This window comes from Pieris brassicae, chromosome 8 (assembly GCF_905147105.1).
Source record: "Pieris brassicae chromosome 8, ilPieBrab1.1, whole genome shotgun sequence".
NCBI classification, from domain to species: domain Eukaryota; kingdom Metazoa; phylum Arthropoda; class Insecta; order Lepidoptera; family Pieridae; genus Pieris; species Pieris brassicae.
In genome coordinates this window covers 8,709,984-8,726,026 of record NC_059672.1, presented here as the reverse complement: position 1 = coordinate 8,726,026, position 16,043 = coordinate 8,709,984, and the positions used below count along the sequence as shown (strand labels likewise).

At 33.0% G+C, this 16,043-nt stretch overlaps 4 protein-coding genes across 6 annotated transcripts; 2 read left to right on the top strand and 2 right to left on the bottom strand.

Moving 5' to 3' along the window:
- Positions 1–982: 982 nt before the first annotated feature.
- Positions 983–8,110, bottom strand: LOC123712811. Its single transcript, XM_045666087.1, has 8 exons — positions 7,883–8,110; positions 7,575–7,739; positions 7,217–7,450; positions 6,829–6,895; positions 6,405–6,500; positions 6,008–6,141; positions 5,712–5,807; positions 983–1,142 (listed from the first exon to the last, which is right to left on the bottom strand). Exons 1-8 carry the CDS (start codon positions 7,996–7,998, stop codon positions 1,070–1,072), a joined length of 981 nt encoding a protein of 326 aa, XP_045522043.1. The 5' UTR covers positions 7,999–8,110; the 3' UTR covers positions 983–1,069.
- Positions 8,111–8,413: 303 nt separating this feature from the next.
- Positions 8,414–11,263, top strand: LOC123712813 (enkurin domain-containing protein 1-like). The gene is made up of 4 exons (XM_045666088.1): positions 8,414–8,688; positions 8,941–9,549; positions 10,206–10,370; positions 10,732–11,263. Exons 1-4 carry the CDS (start codon positions 8,655–8,657, stop codon positions 10,890–10,892), a joined length of 969 nt encoding a protein of 322 aa, XP_045522044.1. The 5' UTR covers positions 8,414–8,654; the 3' UTR covers positions 10,893–11,263.
- Positions 11,264–11,323: 60 nt separating this feature from the next.
- Positions 11,324–12,268, bottom strand: LOC123712819 (nucleoside diphosphate kinase 6-like). The gene is made up of 3 exons (XM_045666099.1): positions 11,902–12,268; positions 11,671–11,831; positions 11,324–11,549 (listed from the first exon to the last, which is right to left on the bottom strand). The coding sequence occupies exons 1-3, from the start codon at positions 12,108–12,110 to the stop codon at positions 11,404–11,406; spliced, it is 516 nt and encodes a 171-aa protein (XP_045522055.1). The 5' UTR covers positions 12,111–12,268; the 3' UTR covers positions 11,324–11,403.
- Positions 12,269–13,174: 906 nt separating this feature from the next.
- Positions 13,175–15,603, top strand: LOC123712808 (nucleoporin-like protein amo1). Of its 3 annotated transcripts, XM_045666084.1 has the most exons (4): positions 13,175–13,397; positions 14,014–14,214; positions 14,420–14,640; positions 14,707–15,603. In XM_045666084.1, exons 2-4 carry the CDS (start codon positions 14,121–14,123, stop codon positions 15,469–15,471), a joined length of 1,080 nt encoding a protein of 359 aa, XP_045522040.1. In that variant the 5' UTR covers positions 13,175–13,397; positions 14,014–14,120; the 3' UTR covers positions 15,472–15,603. The 3 variants fall into 3 exon arrangements, with proteins under 3 accessions (XP_045522040.1, XP_045522041.1, XP_045522039.1); XM_045666085.1 differs by lacking the exon at positions 13,175–13,397 and having other exon boundaries at positions 13,863–14,214; positions 14,423–14,640; XM_045666083.1 differs by lacking the exon at positions 13,175–13,397 and having other exon boundaries at positions 13,867–14,214.
- The last annotated feature ends 440 nt before the right edge of the window (positions 15,604–16,043 follow it).

Genomic DNA, 16,043 nt, shown 5'->3' with positions numbered 1-16,043 from the left:
TCATCTTAGCATTTATTACTTTGCGTAACAACGCGTGTTGAACTAGAGTAGCTATTGACGCACTATCGTTTCTACTTTCCTTTTAAATGCAAGTCATTATATACATATCTTGCTATAAACTTAGCACATGATGCGTATACGACAAGTTTACAACATATTTACGTTGCTAGCTTATTAATAATTCTTGTTTTTGTTTATATATTTACAAAAATACATACATTATGCTTACAATACGAAGCCAATACGATAATGACAACAAAATTGTTATTCTTGTAAGTCGACTTTAGAAAAACGTTGCTAAAATAGTAAGTATTTCACACAACGGGTTTTGGTTTAATACTTAAAAGGCTTTTGGAATTAAATTATTGTTTTTTTAACTTTATAATGTAATTTAATCTGTAATAGTATATAGAAGTACTCTCGTAACTTACAGTAGAAGACAATCCTGTATATGCTAATAGACATATTAGTTATTCTAAATACAAAATAAAAAGTTCGTGTTCCAGTCAAAATTTATCAATCGGAAAGTACAGTATTTAACATTAAACAGTTATATTATTTTGTTTAGTGAGCACCCCATGTTTTAAGCTATCGTATGACTGGTAAGAAAATATATAAGAACCAAGTTTACATTTTCCCTAACTCAACGAGTTGACTGGGCAAAATTCTCTTTACCCCTCGCCTCAACATATTCCTAAGCTAACAAACCTTTGAGCCTCATGTGACGATATAAAAACGCAATATCGCCTGAAAAATTATTCGAGCGCCATAATATTATAATAACGTACTTTATTGGTGTTTTGCTATGCGCATAATTATGCTAATCGTCGAGTCGCGATGCCATCCAACTTTCATATTTTATGTTTCATATCGTTCTCTGGGACTCAATGTGTTTTAAAGGCTTGATAACGATAACACATGTTATAGAGCGAAACATTTTTTTAACTAGATGATTTAGACAATAAAACAAAAATATTCAGCATATATTTAATTTTAACGCAGTATAATAAAATATCTGTATTATTAATTTCTTCTGATTTTAATTGATAATTTCAATATATTCTCACTTCTACTTCCGTTTAACGATATCTCCAGGCGGAGTGTCTATCTTCTCCGACGTTATCTCATACTGGGCGTCCAATCTGTAAATAAAATAAATTTAAAATTTATATGCTATTCACAATAATAATAAAAATCCAGTCGCTAAAGCACTATTTGGGTCTTAGCCAGATTGCATCTGTTCCTTAGATTATTTCTTTTCATCGAAAAGTATCTCGTAGAGCTACGAGTGTCCATTGCGTACCTGCGTTTTGCCATTGCGAAGGCACTAATAATAACAATAATAAAATATGTTTATTCATTCCAAGTTCAATTTCATTACAATGTGTAAGATTTGGGAACCCTTTTAAGTAAAAAATATACCTGTGTCAGGGTTTCCAGCTCTTTCATAACAAACTTAGTTATACATTCCTTAAAATATTTAATTTATATATAATTTAGTTAGATCTTCTATTAACTTTTTTTTTTGTTATTGATTTTTAACTGTTATCAACACACTGGAGTGCATAAGTGAGTGTGTGAGTGCAAATGTGTGAGTGAGTGAGTGAGTGAGTGAATGAATAAAGTCTTGCACTGCACTGCACTGCTCCTTTACTAATCAAAAAACATTACTAGTTTAGACACATCCAAATACAGATATTCTTGTTTGAACACAAAACAACTGAGTCCTTATTTCGTCTCTTTCTATGAAACCCTGTTTACGCTATCATGAAAAGTAAGTTGCAATTAATACGAGGCAATGTATAAGGTATTTGTGTTAGTTATGTTCCAAATGTAATTAATATTTTATATACCTGTAACGTAGGCTATATCATCTATCATCGTCACTAGTAATTCTAAATCGAATCTACAGAGTAAAATGAAGCTGAACATCTCCCTCATAGATTTAATGAGATGATTTTACTTGGAAACAAGCGTATATCCATACAAAAATAACCAGAGTGTTTGACCGTAAAATTCGAAGGTGAAATGCAAATGGATGCAGGTAGAAGACAATTCTTTGAAATCCATGCATAATCCATTGCGTTTCCGACACTTGGCTACGTTTTACATTAACTTCGCTTCACAATATTTCACACTAGGCTTTGTATGCATTATAAATATACTTTATACCTCCATTTATATGTCATTATATGTTCCATTTCCTTCTATAGCGCTGTTATCGACTATAGTTTTCAGAGTTGGACGTTAATTAAAATAAATTGTTTTACATATATATAAATGCGTAATCTCTATGTATTTTTAGTCATAAAAAATGCTTTTTAGCACACTGAAGTTATTCATAGTCGTTCCCAATAGAACAATAATAATATACAGCTTTATGGTAAAATAAAGATTCTCTGTCGAAGATCTTTTAATTTTAAATCGATTTTTTGATTCCAGAAACTCGAAGGTAAAAGGTGATTGCCCTGCCTGTCCCCAGTTCGAATCCCGACCTGTATAATTTTACCTTCATTATACACGGGTAAATTAAAGGCACTTTTGAATTTCTAGCAATGTTTACATAAAACCTGAATCACATATTATTTCTTTGGACATCTTGACATTCTTCTCTTTTTAAATAAATTAGCGGCGCTATAGCCTTTTTAGGTCTAGGCCTCAAATTTCTGTATCTGTTTTATAAACATTTGTCAATCTAAGAGGCAGGTGATCAGCCTCCTATGCATGACACCCGCCGTCGACTTCTTGGGTCTGAGGCAAGCCCGTTTTTCTTCATGATGTTTTTCTTCAGTCACAGTAAAAGAAAGTCCATTGGTGCACAGCCCGGGATCGATCTGCGACCTCAGGCATGGAGCCACTAGTCCAACACAGCTCTTCTCTCATTAACGAATTTAAATTAAATTGAGGGCAATTTAATTCCTTTTTATGCGACAATATAGAACTATTCTCGATATAGGCATACTTAAGTCAAGAGGGTCAAATTATATGTTAGCGTAACAGTTAAATAAAAAGCACCTAAATCTGAATACCTACTAAATTAAATCAAGAATTAATAACATTTAATTAAATCTTTATATTTTAATTTGTGAAAGGGTTTTATTTAATTGTAGTACTCGCGTTAACCAAAGACAACACTGAAATCATATCTATAGGTAAATCACAATATTGATCATTCTTCTATGTGTATCCGGTGGTTGGACACTTCGACCTCTTATTTAACGCTGTAATCCAGGCATTGAAATAAAAATCTCTAATACACAACAAATTTTAAACAGCCAAAATAGACTGCCTTCGGTAAAGCAATATTTCATAATAATGAAATAGCCGTGTTGTGTCGTTCACGTCGCGATAAAGGGTGCACAGCACTCCTTTGTACCGCTAAAAGGTTTTGTTCGTAGCTCATGATGAATTGTGCGGGACAATTAAGCCTATCGCCCAACATCGTTTATTACATATTTTCATTCTTTATGTTACTTCACTTAGTAGCAATGAGACAAAGGGACTATCTATTCTCTACCTGATACCACTATAGACCGAATAAAATAAACATCTTTATATTATATTCTACACGATAATCTCGCTTAAGAAGAAATGGGTAATCATACCTAAGCTATCTTTACCATGCGAACGGGCAATAATAAAAATGCCTAGCTGTATTGTTAATATGCTCTTTGAGATTGATATTCAATAAAATGGGAGTAACGCCCGTCATTTGTAATTTAAAGCGGTCATCTCGTATAATGTAAGGAAAGGTTTTCCCTGCAAGGAACAATGCACTGCTGTTCAGGGCGCATTGAATAGTTGAATAACTGATGGGTAGCCATAGCGGTCACCGACCTGTACACCTGGGTACTTCACCTAGCCCCAGGGTTGTCAAAATTTTAAAAAGTAGTACGTTTTTATAGCATACACAATAAAGTTCACAGACCGATAGTTAAAAATTTACAGTACAAGCGTATCTAATAAACGAACGATATGGATTACGTTTCGATGTTAGAAGAGGCGCTTTCATTTGAAAATGTGATGGATAAATGTGAAATTATATGCTAAAATATATATGTTTTAGCAAGTATATACATCTGAAACATTAGTATACATCTCCGAGTCCCAACCGTCAATCAATAGCAGTTTGAACTTCTATGATTTCGAAAGAAAAGTAATCGTTTCATCAGAAACTCCTTTAAGGCTCCTGACATCACATCTCCTGACAGTGATGTTTGTTAACTAATAATTGTATATATTCTCAGGGCTTAGTGCTAAGATCAAGAATGTACATATTTGTACAGCCCTACGTTAAACTCACAAGTGTTCGTATAATACGGCATATTATGCAGCTTATTGATAATTCTTTTTTATATTACCCCACGATTTATTTCAATCCCAAGAGCACGGGGTCGACGGACACCTACTTGTTAATATAATGAGGGGTCACGGAATTCAACGCGTTTTTGCACGTGCGTTCATTTCTATGGTAACCGTTAAGTTTTATAGTTGACATTGTCTATGAGGAATGAAAGACGTCTTTGTCTTTGCACAAAAGAACCTGTGTGAACCACTTGGAGCTCTATTAGATTCTTTATTTATACCTATGTTTACGTAATTGTTATTAGGTCAAAAAACGAGCTGGTACTCGGAGAGAGTCAACAATTATTTGACAACTTTAGTCCGTCGTTCGACAACTGAGCGTTTCTGAGGGCAGTTTTTGCCGCGCACCACTATGAGGAAGCAGCTGCCTACTGAAGTATTTCCGAACCAATTCTACTTAGGGTCCTTTAAGAAAACAGCGTATCAATTCTTAAAAGGCCGCCAACGCACTTGCGAGCCTTCAGGCAATGTGAGCGTGTGGCAGGCCGCGGTATCACTTAGGATCAGGCCGTTTGCCTCCTATTACATAAAAAAAACCCGAGTCTGGTACTTTTAGATATATATCCTACATCATTAGATACTTCAACGCTAGATAATCACTTGTTTATACTGTATAATATTATGTACATTATAATAAATAGTTCGATAGAGATAAAAACGGATGTTATGTAAAACTAAAACCACAATAATTGTAAGGTTAATTAAACTTGATTTATTTTGCCATTTGTAATGCTAAATTGCACAGCGTTCCGTTTAGCGTGTTTATGACAACATTGTCTTAGCAAAACTAACTCCCCAAAACATTGCCTTGAATTATTAGAAAGATATTTAAATAATCAAACCGAATATATTTTGGTACTCCCGTAATCCCGTCGATGACTAAGCGAGATACTTACAATATTTTATAAATACGACACCAAATTTAAAAAATAATTTGGTATAACTAATTATTTATTATTGAGTCACGCTTATATCAATTCTGACTATGTACAAATGAGGTTGAAGTAAAATTTGTTGTTAAGCTTTTCCGCTATTTGCAGTGCCAGAGTTAACAAAATAACCGATTAAAATTGTTATAACGTGCAACCTAATGCATGTTTAAAAGTCACAAACATGTAACGATTTATATTACATTACCACTAGTAATATAAATCGTTACATTATTCACATATATATTATACCATATCGACGTGTCATATTGTTAAAGATACGAAATGGGCTAGCTTGCTTTATTAGCTACCTAGTTCTTTTTCAGAATTAGTTTGGATTAGATTACGTTTTTTGTCTTTATGGAATCAATGTACTGAAGAGCGTTGTAAATGAGAATAATAGGTATTTATATATACCTGAGGTTCCTCAAACGACAGTCTGATATGATGCTGATGCGGGAGCGAGAGTCACCGTTCAATGGCGGAAGGGCGTTCTTCGATCGGCTCATTATACTGTAATTTTTCCTTTTTATTGTCTTCGAAATCATTCTCGGTAAAAAACAGATTTGAATTAGACGGTAAAAAAATTACATTCAGACAAAATTTCTTGGCAGGTTAAATTTAGTTAATTGTATTACAATTATTTTATTTCCAACTAAAATTATCCAAACTAAAAAAGAAACATAACACGTTTAAAAGACCATAGAACAGACCTCGGTCTGCTAAAAACCTTGCTCTTATCCGTAGCTTTTCTTTTGGGTCTAAGTCGATCCACGACAGAATCACCAGCGCCGTGAAGGGAACCTTCCACGGGAGTTGTGGTCTTCAAAGCACTGTACATGGACTCCTATACACATGATTAAAAGAATAGAAACGACTGATAGTTATAGTCAATCAATAGCTGAAGCACCTTACTGATGAAGGACAAAGTCATCCGCGCAATCGTAGTCTTTATTGCGAATCAAAAAATATATATATATATATATATATATAAAAGATAATATTTTTTTTAACCAATTACACCAAGACTTACTATACTTGCACTAAATTGGTACAATATTTGTTACTAGGATGACCTTCGTTTTTATTTCAAAATAACATCGTAACCACCTTCAAAGAGAGGTCCTCAGTGCTGTAGTCTGTGACCTTCTGCAAGACCTCACTCTCGGCACAGATGTCGGGCTCGCTCATTACACTGCTGGAGCCCTACAGACAACAAGGTTCAGGAGTTGACAATAATCGACTAGAGATAGAAAAAATAATTTTTTTTTTAATATGATAAATATATTTTTTAAACACAAGATGTAACATGAACCGTTCAAGGAGAAATATCATAAATCTAGTATCCATATCCTAACCTAACCTAACCTAATTATGAAAATGCACTACAAAAGTAACGTAAGTAGTTAAGTAAACACCTAATTCTGCATTGGCAAAACAACACTAGATTTTCTTTTTATCAAAATTTTACGCACACAATAAGACTTCGTCACGCTTTTGATATGTTATGTAACACAAACGAATTAACACTCACGTTGCTCATCGCTTTTGTGTACTGATCAGACTCAGGTTCAATTGGCAGGTTGACTTTACCAGGAAACCTGAGAATAATGTTACTATATGCTAAATTCCATACTATATACTTATTTCATGTACAGTAAGTTTCTTGCTGACAAACTGATTGCTTAAATAATACAGCATTACCGACTGTAACTGACTCTATAGTTGATAATGCTGAGTACCTCGAAACCACAGTGCTCAGAAAAAACATTTTTAATGTATGCACGGAAGTCACATCGCCTATAAATATGATAATAATAGTTTAGTAATGTCTTTCTCATATCCCTCTGGATTATAAAACAACACCTACCTACAACACAGAACTGACTGCGTTAGTAAATTTACAGTTATATTAAACAAACCAATATTCAGCCGATATATCTTCAACCGGTGGCATGTCGATGGAAGAGCTGCTCGGCCATTTCTTCAACCCTTCTTCCTGCCACTCCTCCTGAATAATCAGATCCTGACGGCACCAGCTATCCTTCGGCGAGGGGTCAGGTAACTCATCCGGAATCCATGACTCTCTTCTTTTGGGAATGTAACAAGGCGGGTACGCGCTCGGATCTTCACCAGGATCGTGACGGTAGAAGTGCCTGTAATTTAATCTACATCTATAAGATGTGCTTAGCTAAATTTGTGTATCCAAGCCTATTTTGTTTCAATTAACAAGTAAAAAAACAATAATATTTTAGTATTAGTGTAATATACTTTGCCTACCAGTCAATTAGCTTAAGCCATGCTTGCGCCGCGCAGTGGGCCGTAAAGAGCGCATTCTGACGCTGCATGTACTTGACAAAGCAAATTGCTAAAGCATCGTCTAATATCTCTTCTCGTATGTCGAGGATCATCAAGTCGTCTTCTTCTTTTTGAAGAATTTCAGCCCTTACGAGTAAAATAAGTAAGTACAACTGATAAATTAATATGTATAATTTTTAATTGCAGTTGTTTCTTTTAAAGGCTATTTTAAGCTGAACCCACTAAATTACAATAGAGCTAAGAGAAGACTAATTATTGGGATTCAGTACCAAATTCGCTCGGGGACATCTTTTGGAAGAGCCATTAACGTTCTTGCATCGTCTGCCATTATAAGCTTTTTCCCCCTTCTGGACAATTTGTATTTACCTCCAATATTGCTCAACATGATTAAAGTTGATAATAACAATTCAATCAAAAATTATTACATAATACAAAAGCATCAATAGCAATTTGAACAATCAGTTCCATTTCTTTTTTATTTTAAGATTTTTGTATTCAATTTGTTATGAACCCTACAAAGAGTTTTTAATCCTTTTTTCATATTTTTTTTTAAATCATAGAGCATCCTTCACAAAGGTTATAACTTTACCTTCATATAATATGGTAATGAGTAATTTCGACTAAAATCGTGGGATAGAGAGCTTAGTGTGAGGGAGCTTATCGATTGATAAGCGAAGGCTCTGGTTCAATGCTCAATAGATAATCTGTTTGAATTTCATTACATACAGGTGTGGTAAAATCTTTCTTTCGGAAACTATAAGCCGTAGTGGTGGGTCGAAAGTTATGGTTTGATGTTTACACAAAATAAAACAAAAGTGGCCAGAACCAACATTGTCTGTGAATTTAACGGTTGACAGCTGTTTGAAAATAAAATTGACTAAAACCGAACGAAAGTTGCTCGAACATCGAAATTATTTTTTACCAACTATATCTACTGTAAAATGGAAAAAAAACATATATTTTAGTGAATTATTTTGTGCATAAAGGACTCTAAATGATGAGAGTATATTTTCTGATGTTAATTTCTGTTTATTGAGAACAATGTACACCCTGAAGGGTATTTTTCCAGAACCCAGTAAGTCTTAATAATAAGTATCTAATGTGTTAGGGTAAGATTTATTATGGAGTGAATTCGCTAATTTCAACTCGGATATCTCAATTCCAATATATCTGTCATGTACGGGAGTCATATTCTCAGTCACAACTTTAAATTTTAAATAAAACTTTTCAAATCACATCTGATCTTTACATATTAACTTTAAAGATGTTATGAGAATGTTATATTTTACTGTTTTACTTTGTTCAACTCAAGACTGTGAATTTTCAGAAAAAGAACCAAAAAAGAACTTCATAAAAGAAAACATGAAACAATTAAAATTTATACAAGGGAAGCCACCAAAAGACCCAAAGTTTATATTGAAGCCTGGGCAACACAGGCTTACAAGCTCCTTAACAACATCAACTACTTTAGCTCAAGTGAAATCCTCTCCTTCCAGTAAAAGTGGTAAAGTTACACTTAATGTTGCCAAAACTTGCGCTTCAGGTTACCGAAGAAGGCAGGATATTAGGATTAAAAAAGGTGACATGGCAGAGTTTTTAAAACGGAAAGAATTAAGACAAGCTCAGATTAATGATGATACAGAGGATGAAGTCAATTCAAATGATAGTTCAGGCCGCCTACGGGACATAGGTTGCCAAACTATTGAGACCAATCTATCTCAGAGGCTTGAAAGTGCAAAGTTGACAATGTTGTATCCTAGAGAAGAAGACAGTGAAGCTAAGCTGAAGGCTAGTGGAGATAGTGAAAGAACTAAAAGTCCTTCATCCCTAACCCTTACACCTCGAAGAGCAGGTGATGATTTGATGGATGAAAAACATAGGAGCAAACTGAACTCAATTTTAGAGAAAAAGGATAAAGATCCCTACCTTCCTTCAGGTATATTTTAGACCTAGTAGTAGTATGGACTCCGTTTTCTCACTTAGACACACTTTTGGTCTGGTGTATGTTATTAAGTGTAAGTTATGTATGCCCTGCATGTTTATTTGGAAGACAGTGCCCCGTAATTGTTCCTATAATTATTTTGTTAACTTATGTTGCTTAGGTTGCTTCGCCACCTGCAGGCTTATTGCTGGCAGTGGTATTTTGGACTGTCAGTAATTTGCATTATGAGACCAATGGTGATTTTGGAGTTCTGTGCCAGCTGGATCACTTATATGCATGCGTGTCGGCAGCATCATTGCCAAGAGATTCACTGATTCCCTGTTTGATTTGGTTAGGTTAGCACCTCCAGTGCATAGTGACACCCGAGTATTACTTTGTTGATCATCTTTTTGTTTTCTTACACCATCGGCACAGACACTCACACAGAAGTAGTAACTCCTTAATATTATACAGCTCCGGCTGCTTCAGTTAGTGACACATTCACAATGATAAATAGAGCTGTGTGTGCCTTAAGGTAAATGTATGTTACTGTTAAATGTTAAATCAACAGGAAATTATTGGTCTCAGCATGTTATAGTAGGACAAAACTAAAAATTTATTTATGCACATCTAATCATCATCAAATACTTATTTAGATTTATATCTGCTAGGTTATCAAAAAGGAGTGTTACCAAAATATCTCCGGGAGAGGAAAGAGCAAACAGCAAAAGAATTGGAAGATACTAAAGCTGATGAAGACCATATTTTGTGTCCTCCAGGTCACGTCACATTGCCAGATAATGAGAGGAAGGAGACTTTACGGATGCTTCGAAATAGTAAGTCTTTTATATAATAGCTTTCTGTTTGGTTCTTTAAATGTCTATTCTGATGGAAACATGCATAATTATCCAATTAAATCAATAAGTTTATTATGTATAATCAAATGTAATAGACTTTTATTTCATGCTTAATTAATATCAAACATATAAATTGAATGATATAACTATGAACTTGATATAGCAAGTCAAGCCTCATGTCACATGTTTCATAATCATAGTTTTGTAATCCCAGACCTGTCTATTTACCTATCAGATAAATAAATTTTCATATTGATTAATAATTATATAATATATTATAAATAAAGAAGACAAATATAGAAAGAATTAAGTAAAAAAGTACTTTTAAACTTTAATTTAGGTTTTGCGGAGCTTGTGAGCGAATTAAACAAAATGCCAGTTAAAACAGACACCTTAAGGATGAGAAACAGAAAAATGGAGTTAGAAAAACAGCTGGCTAAGCTTGAGGAGGGTATCAAAGTATTTTCCAGACCTAAAGTTTTTGTCAAGATTGGGGAGTAGATCCCAGAGAAAAATTTAAAAGCTTTCGTAATAATAATACTAAATTGTGAAGTGATTCATTTTCTATTTATACTTATTGGAGTGTGACAAAGAACTGGAATATTTAAATGATGTTTAAACTAAACTACTGGATTTTACAAACTAATTATAGCGCATTTAGTTGTAATTTAAATCGCATTTTACATAGTAAAAATTGTTAGTAATGAAAAAATTATTGTGTTGGTCTAGTAGGAATTGTAATGTAATTGTAGTTTTAATTATTGTATGCTCCTTTAATTAATATAGAGGCGCTAATTAATGTTTGTATGATTTACAGTGACTTAAACATTTGGAATTTTAATTTAATTATATTTTAATTTTCTTATGAGTTTTCATGGTCTTTTAAATCCTTTGCCATTTGTCAGAGGAATTCCTTTCATTAACAAGATATGTGTAACTAAAAGGTATATTAAATAGTCCACTACAATAACATTATGAAACAAAATAGATATTAAAATAGATTCTTGCTTTTTCATAACTTTCTAACATGCTGAAACAAATGTTTGTTGAATATAATGGGTCCTTTTCTGTATAGCTCTTCATTACTATTGTGCCATTCATAGAATGAGAACTCTGGGAAGAAGAATTTTATTTCTCTCTCAGCTGATGTCAATGAATCTGAAACATTATTAAATAAAATTCAATGATTTCTTAATTTAAAATGCACTGTTTCAAAATTCTTGTGAGAACATAACAGAAGCAAATAAAACTTTAGTAATGATTACAATGATATGCTTACCAGAGCCATGAGCCACATTCCTGGTGTCTGAAAGCCCAAACATGCCTCGTAATGAGTATGGATCTTCAAATTGGGCCTTGTATACTTTAGTTGGGCCAAGCATTTTCCTCCACAAATCTATGGCGTTTTTATGTCCTAGCACATGAAGGTCAATATACCCACTGTAAAAAATGCCATAAAAAAATACTGTGTAAGCATAGAATAAAAAGGTAACCTTGATTTATTCAATACCTGGACATAAATGTAACAAGCCTGTTGAAGAAAAACTTGTCTTTATGTTCAATATAAAAATTTGCAGCAGTTGACTTGTCCAGAAAAAGCCTTTTAGTTTTTATAACAACAAACTTATTTTTCAAAACATTTCTAATATATGAGAGTGCAACTGGATTTTTTACCGTGTGTGGTTTAATAATAGCTAGAGATAATTGTAACTTTATCATTTTAAAGAAATGTGTAACTTTCACAAATTATATGCATTTTCAGTGTTTCGAATAGTACATAATACTATTTAAAATTATTATTATTTTTAAATTCCACCGAAAACAGCGCTAAACGTCATTCGCAATTCACATTTCACTCTATAGTCCATAGAGAAATATTGTTCATACTGGGAATATGTAATATAATATATTATGCTATTCGCTTTTCTACAGTACAGATAATTATGAAGTCTTGCTGCTAACCGATAAAAAGGTATAAAGCCTCTGACGTTGGAAAATGAGACAAGCTAAACCTAAAATTATGAACAAAATCAACGCTTACAAAGCAATAATAAGAACTAAGAACATTTTAGTTTTTATTTAGTTATTTATTTTTTTACTGGTCATATCTAGTCTAGTTTCAATAGGCTATTGACAATATTTTTTAAACCATTTCAAATTATGTATTTAAAGCGCTGAGGGACATGATGTTAAAACGATCCAGTTGAGTTGATCCATGGGGCATTCCATCGCCGATCATCGAATTTAGGTTATTTATTCAATATTTTTTCCCATACCGAATGATAGAATGATAATTTTGTATATGGCTTCTATGTCAGTTTTGAAATTTAACTAGTAAAAGAAAAAAGATAAGAAAAACTTTATTATACACAGTATACAGGATATTTAGGTAAAGTGCACTGGCCCCCACACTAGGATTTCTTGTGTTGTGGGCAGCCAGTCAAACTTACTTCCGTAGAAAATCATCGAATGCTTAATACTTACTTTTCAAAATATGTAAACATTTAAAGTACTTTGCCTTGACGTACCAGTCTTGGGACGCTCTCTATATTACTATATTTTAACAAAAAATATTCTTATGATATATATGTATGTTTAACGTAAAGTTTTCTGATACGATTGCTGACTGGTTTCGTGTTGTTAGCCCAGTCATATTAGGTTAAAAAGGGGTGAACCTCGGAATAAAAGATATGTTGTCTCAAAAGTCCGAAGTGCTATCGTAACTCATGCTTGATCTGGCATTAGGCCATATAATATGTTATATGACTGTAGGCGGCGCAATCTTCGCGGTCTACAGCAAAAACGGTTGATCGTATGAAAAAAAAAGTTCAAAGAAAAGTTGTGGAGAATCTACAAGTTTTATAATAAGTGCAAATCTGATTTGAGCAATAGTGAGCGAAATATTCACGAAAAACACTTTTATGACCTTTGACCTTCAATATCTTAAGACGCGGACACGATAGCACTTGTGTGTTTTGAGACAACATTTAGAACGACAAAACAAAGGTGCATTTTACGAATTTACAGCTTATTGCGAGGTGAAATATGACTGGGCTATGTAAACATTGTATCAGACGCTATTTTTTTTATTATACATATAAAGCATTATATTAAAATCCATATATTAATATATATATAACAAAGTCGGGTTTATTCGAACAATTATAATTAGAGAACGGTTGGACCGGGTTTTTATTGGTTATATTTCTCGTCCCGAATAGCTATTATAAATTAAATTATAATAAAAATAAACACATTAAACATTTTCAAAAAAATCCAATACAAAATGTTTATGGGTTTTTGTAACCTGATATATTGGTTGTCAAATATCAAATATTTATGCGTTCAGAAAATTATTTTGTTGAAATTAGGAAAATATTCGAAATCAAGCTACTAAAATATTCAAAAACTTTTATTTATTTCATGTGTATAATCTGAATAAAGTAGAGAACTAAATATTTAATTTTCTATTAATTGTATTACTTTCATAAAATCATAAAGTTCAACTAATCTGTAACACGACGTTCATTGACTGTTAGGAAATACAAAGAATATGCATAAATTTATTAGATCCTTATCAGTAGAAATAATTGTATAAAGCAAATATAACTAAATTTTCTAGATATTCGACGTAGAGACAATCAGCAAGTAACTTATTCAACTAAATCTAGCACATATGACACAAGTGCCAACTACAAATAGCTACCTCAGTTCTGACTTGAACTAAAAATGGTTATTTGTAAATATTTTCTTCAGGGATGCTGTCGTTTCGGGCAAAACTGCAGATATGAACATGAATATAGTTCTAAATACTCATATCAAGGTAAAAATACTTCCATAATTGATTGAAAACTATAACAACTGTAGTACTATAGAAAGAAATCAGTATTTTTCTTAAATGTCGATCACTATTTTTCTTAAATTTGGCCTCTAAATGTGGAATAAGTGATGATCTTATATATAATAAACATTTTTTTTTATAGTTGTAATTACAAGTTTATTATTGGAAAATATCATTTAAATTTTAGCAGCAAACACCACCACCACAAATACTAATGTAACTGATGACCAACTTGTTAGCCAAGTGCAATCTGATATTCAAGCAGCTTTAAATGGTGGACAATGGATACTTAGTTGCTATGCCCCTTATAAAGAAAAAGCCTGTTTTCCGGGTTTAAATGAACTTTCACAAGAGGAAGCCAGACTTATAATATATGAAGCTAAGGCGAACCAAACATTAGAACAAGCTGTAGGTACATATTTTCGTATTACAAATTGTTAGTGTATCTAGACAATAATGGTTTTTAATTTTCAGGTAACGTATATGAATAATTTATTTAAAGAAACAAGGCAGAAATATCAGCAGCTTTTACAACCTTCAGCAGTGATTATAAAAGTTTTACAAAGTATTTATAGAGGAGAACCAGTATCTTCACCTTTTGAACTAGAAAACCAAGCTTTTGGATCCAAAGCGACTTCTTTATTCCGTAATGCTATTCAGAATGACGCCTTTCAAAATAATACACAAACAAATTCTGTCTTTTCAAGATTGGGTACCCAAACTACAAATACTTTCAACAGTGCCCCTAAGTCAATATTTGCACAAGCAGCTCAGAATACTTTTGGACATTCTCAACCATCTAATATTTTTCCAACACAGCCCCAAGATAATACAGCGGCTAAATCCCTTTTTGCCCAAGCCAGCCAAAGTGTATTTGGGCAGCAGAAACAAAATGTAAATGTATTTGCAACAAATCAGCCCCAAAATGTGTTTGCAGCAAACCATCAAGATCAGAGTGTTTTCTCTGTAAGTTCACCTCAGCAAAATCCCGCTAATCCATTTGGTATACCACAGCAAAACCAGTGTGGGAATGTGTTTCAACAAAATGCTCAGAGCAGAATGAGATCTGATATTTTTGCCAGTACAAGAAATGTATTTGAAAAGGCTCCAACCGATGATGAAAATGTGTATAGTAAAATTGAAGATTTGTCTGAACTAGACTTGGAGGCCTACAATAATTCTGAATTCAAATTAGGCCTAATACCAGAATTACCACCGCCACATATGCTATGTGTGTGAACCATAATGTAATTAAAGAACAATAGGATTGTTTAGTAAATAGTAGTCAAAAAAACCTTTTTACCTATAAAAGTTTGTATGTTGAGTGACTGAATGTGTTTAATGGGCCTGTTGTATAAAGAATTTCTTGTATTTTCGATATTTTATTTAAATAACAAGTGAACGAAATCTTTTCCCAAAAACCAATGGAATATACTAGCGGCCAAATTTTGATATACACGAAAACGTGATTTTTAGCAAATAACCGATGAACGCGTTAAACCTGCAGCCGGATCTCGTACTATTAATGTTACAATTAAAACGAAAAAGGATTCGTTAGCCCAGAAGGAGAATTGTCATGGCAAGTAATAAAAATATAAAATAATTGTGTTAAAAATATACTTATTTTTTCACTTGCGGTTTGGTTTGTGAATTTCTTAACAAATTTATTGCATATTACTTCCCATGCCATTCACTTTTCAATTTTATTGCTGTACTTGTCGGAAACTGATTTTCGTTCGTAGCGCTGCAACCGCGCGTTGTTTATTTACATAGATTTACAAAGTTGCGGCAAATTTGAAGGCGCCCTTATA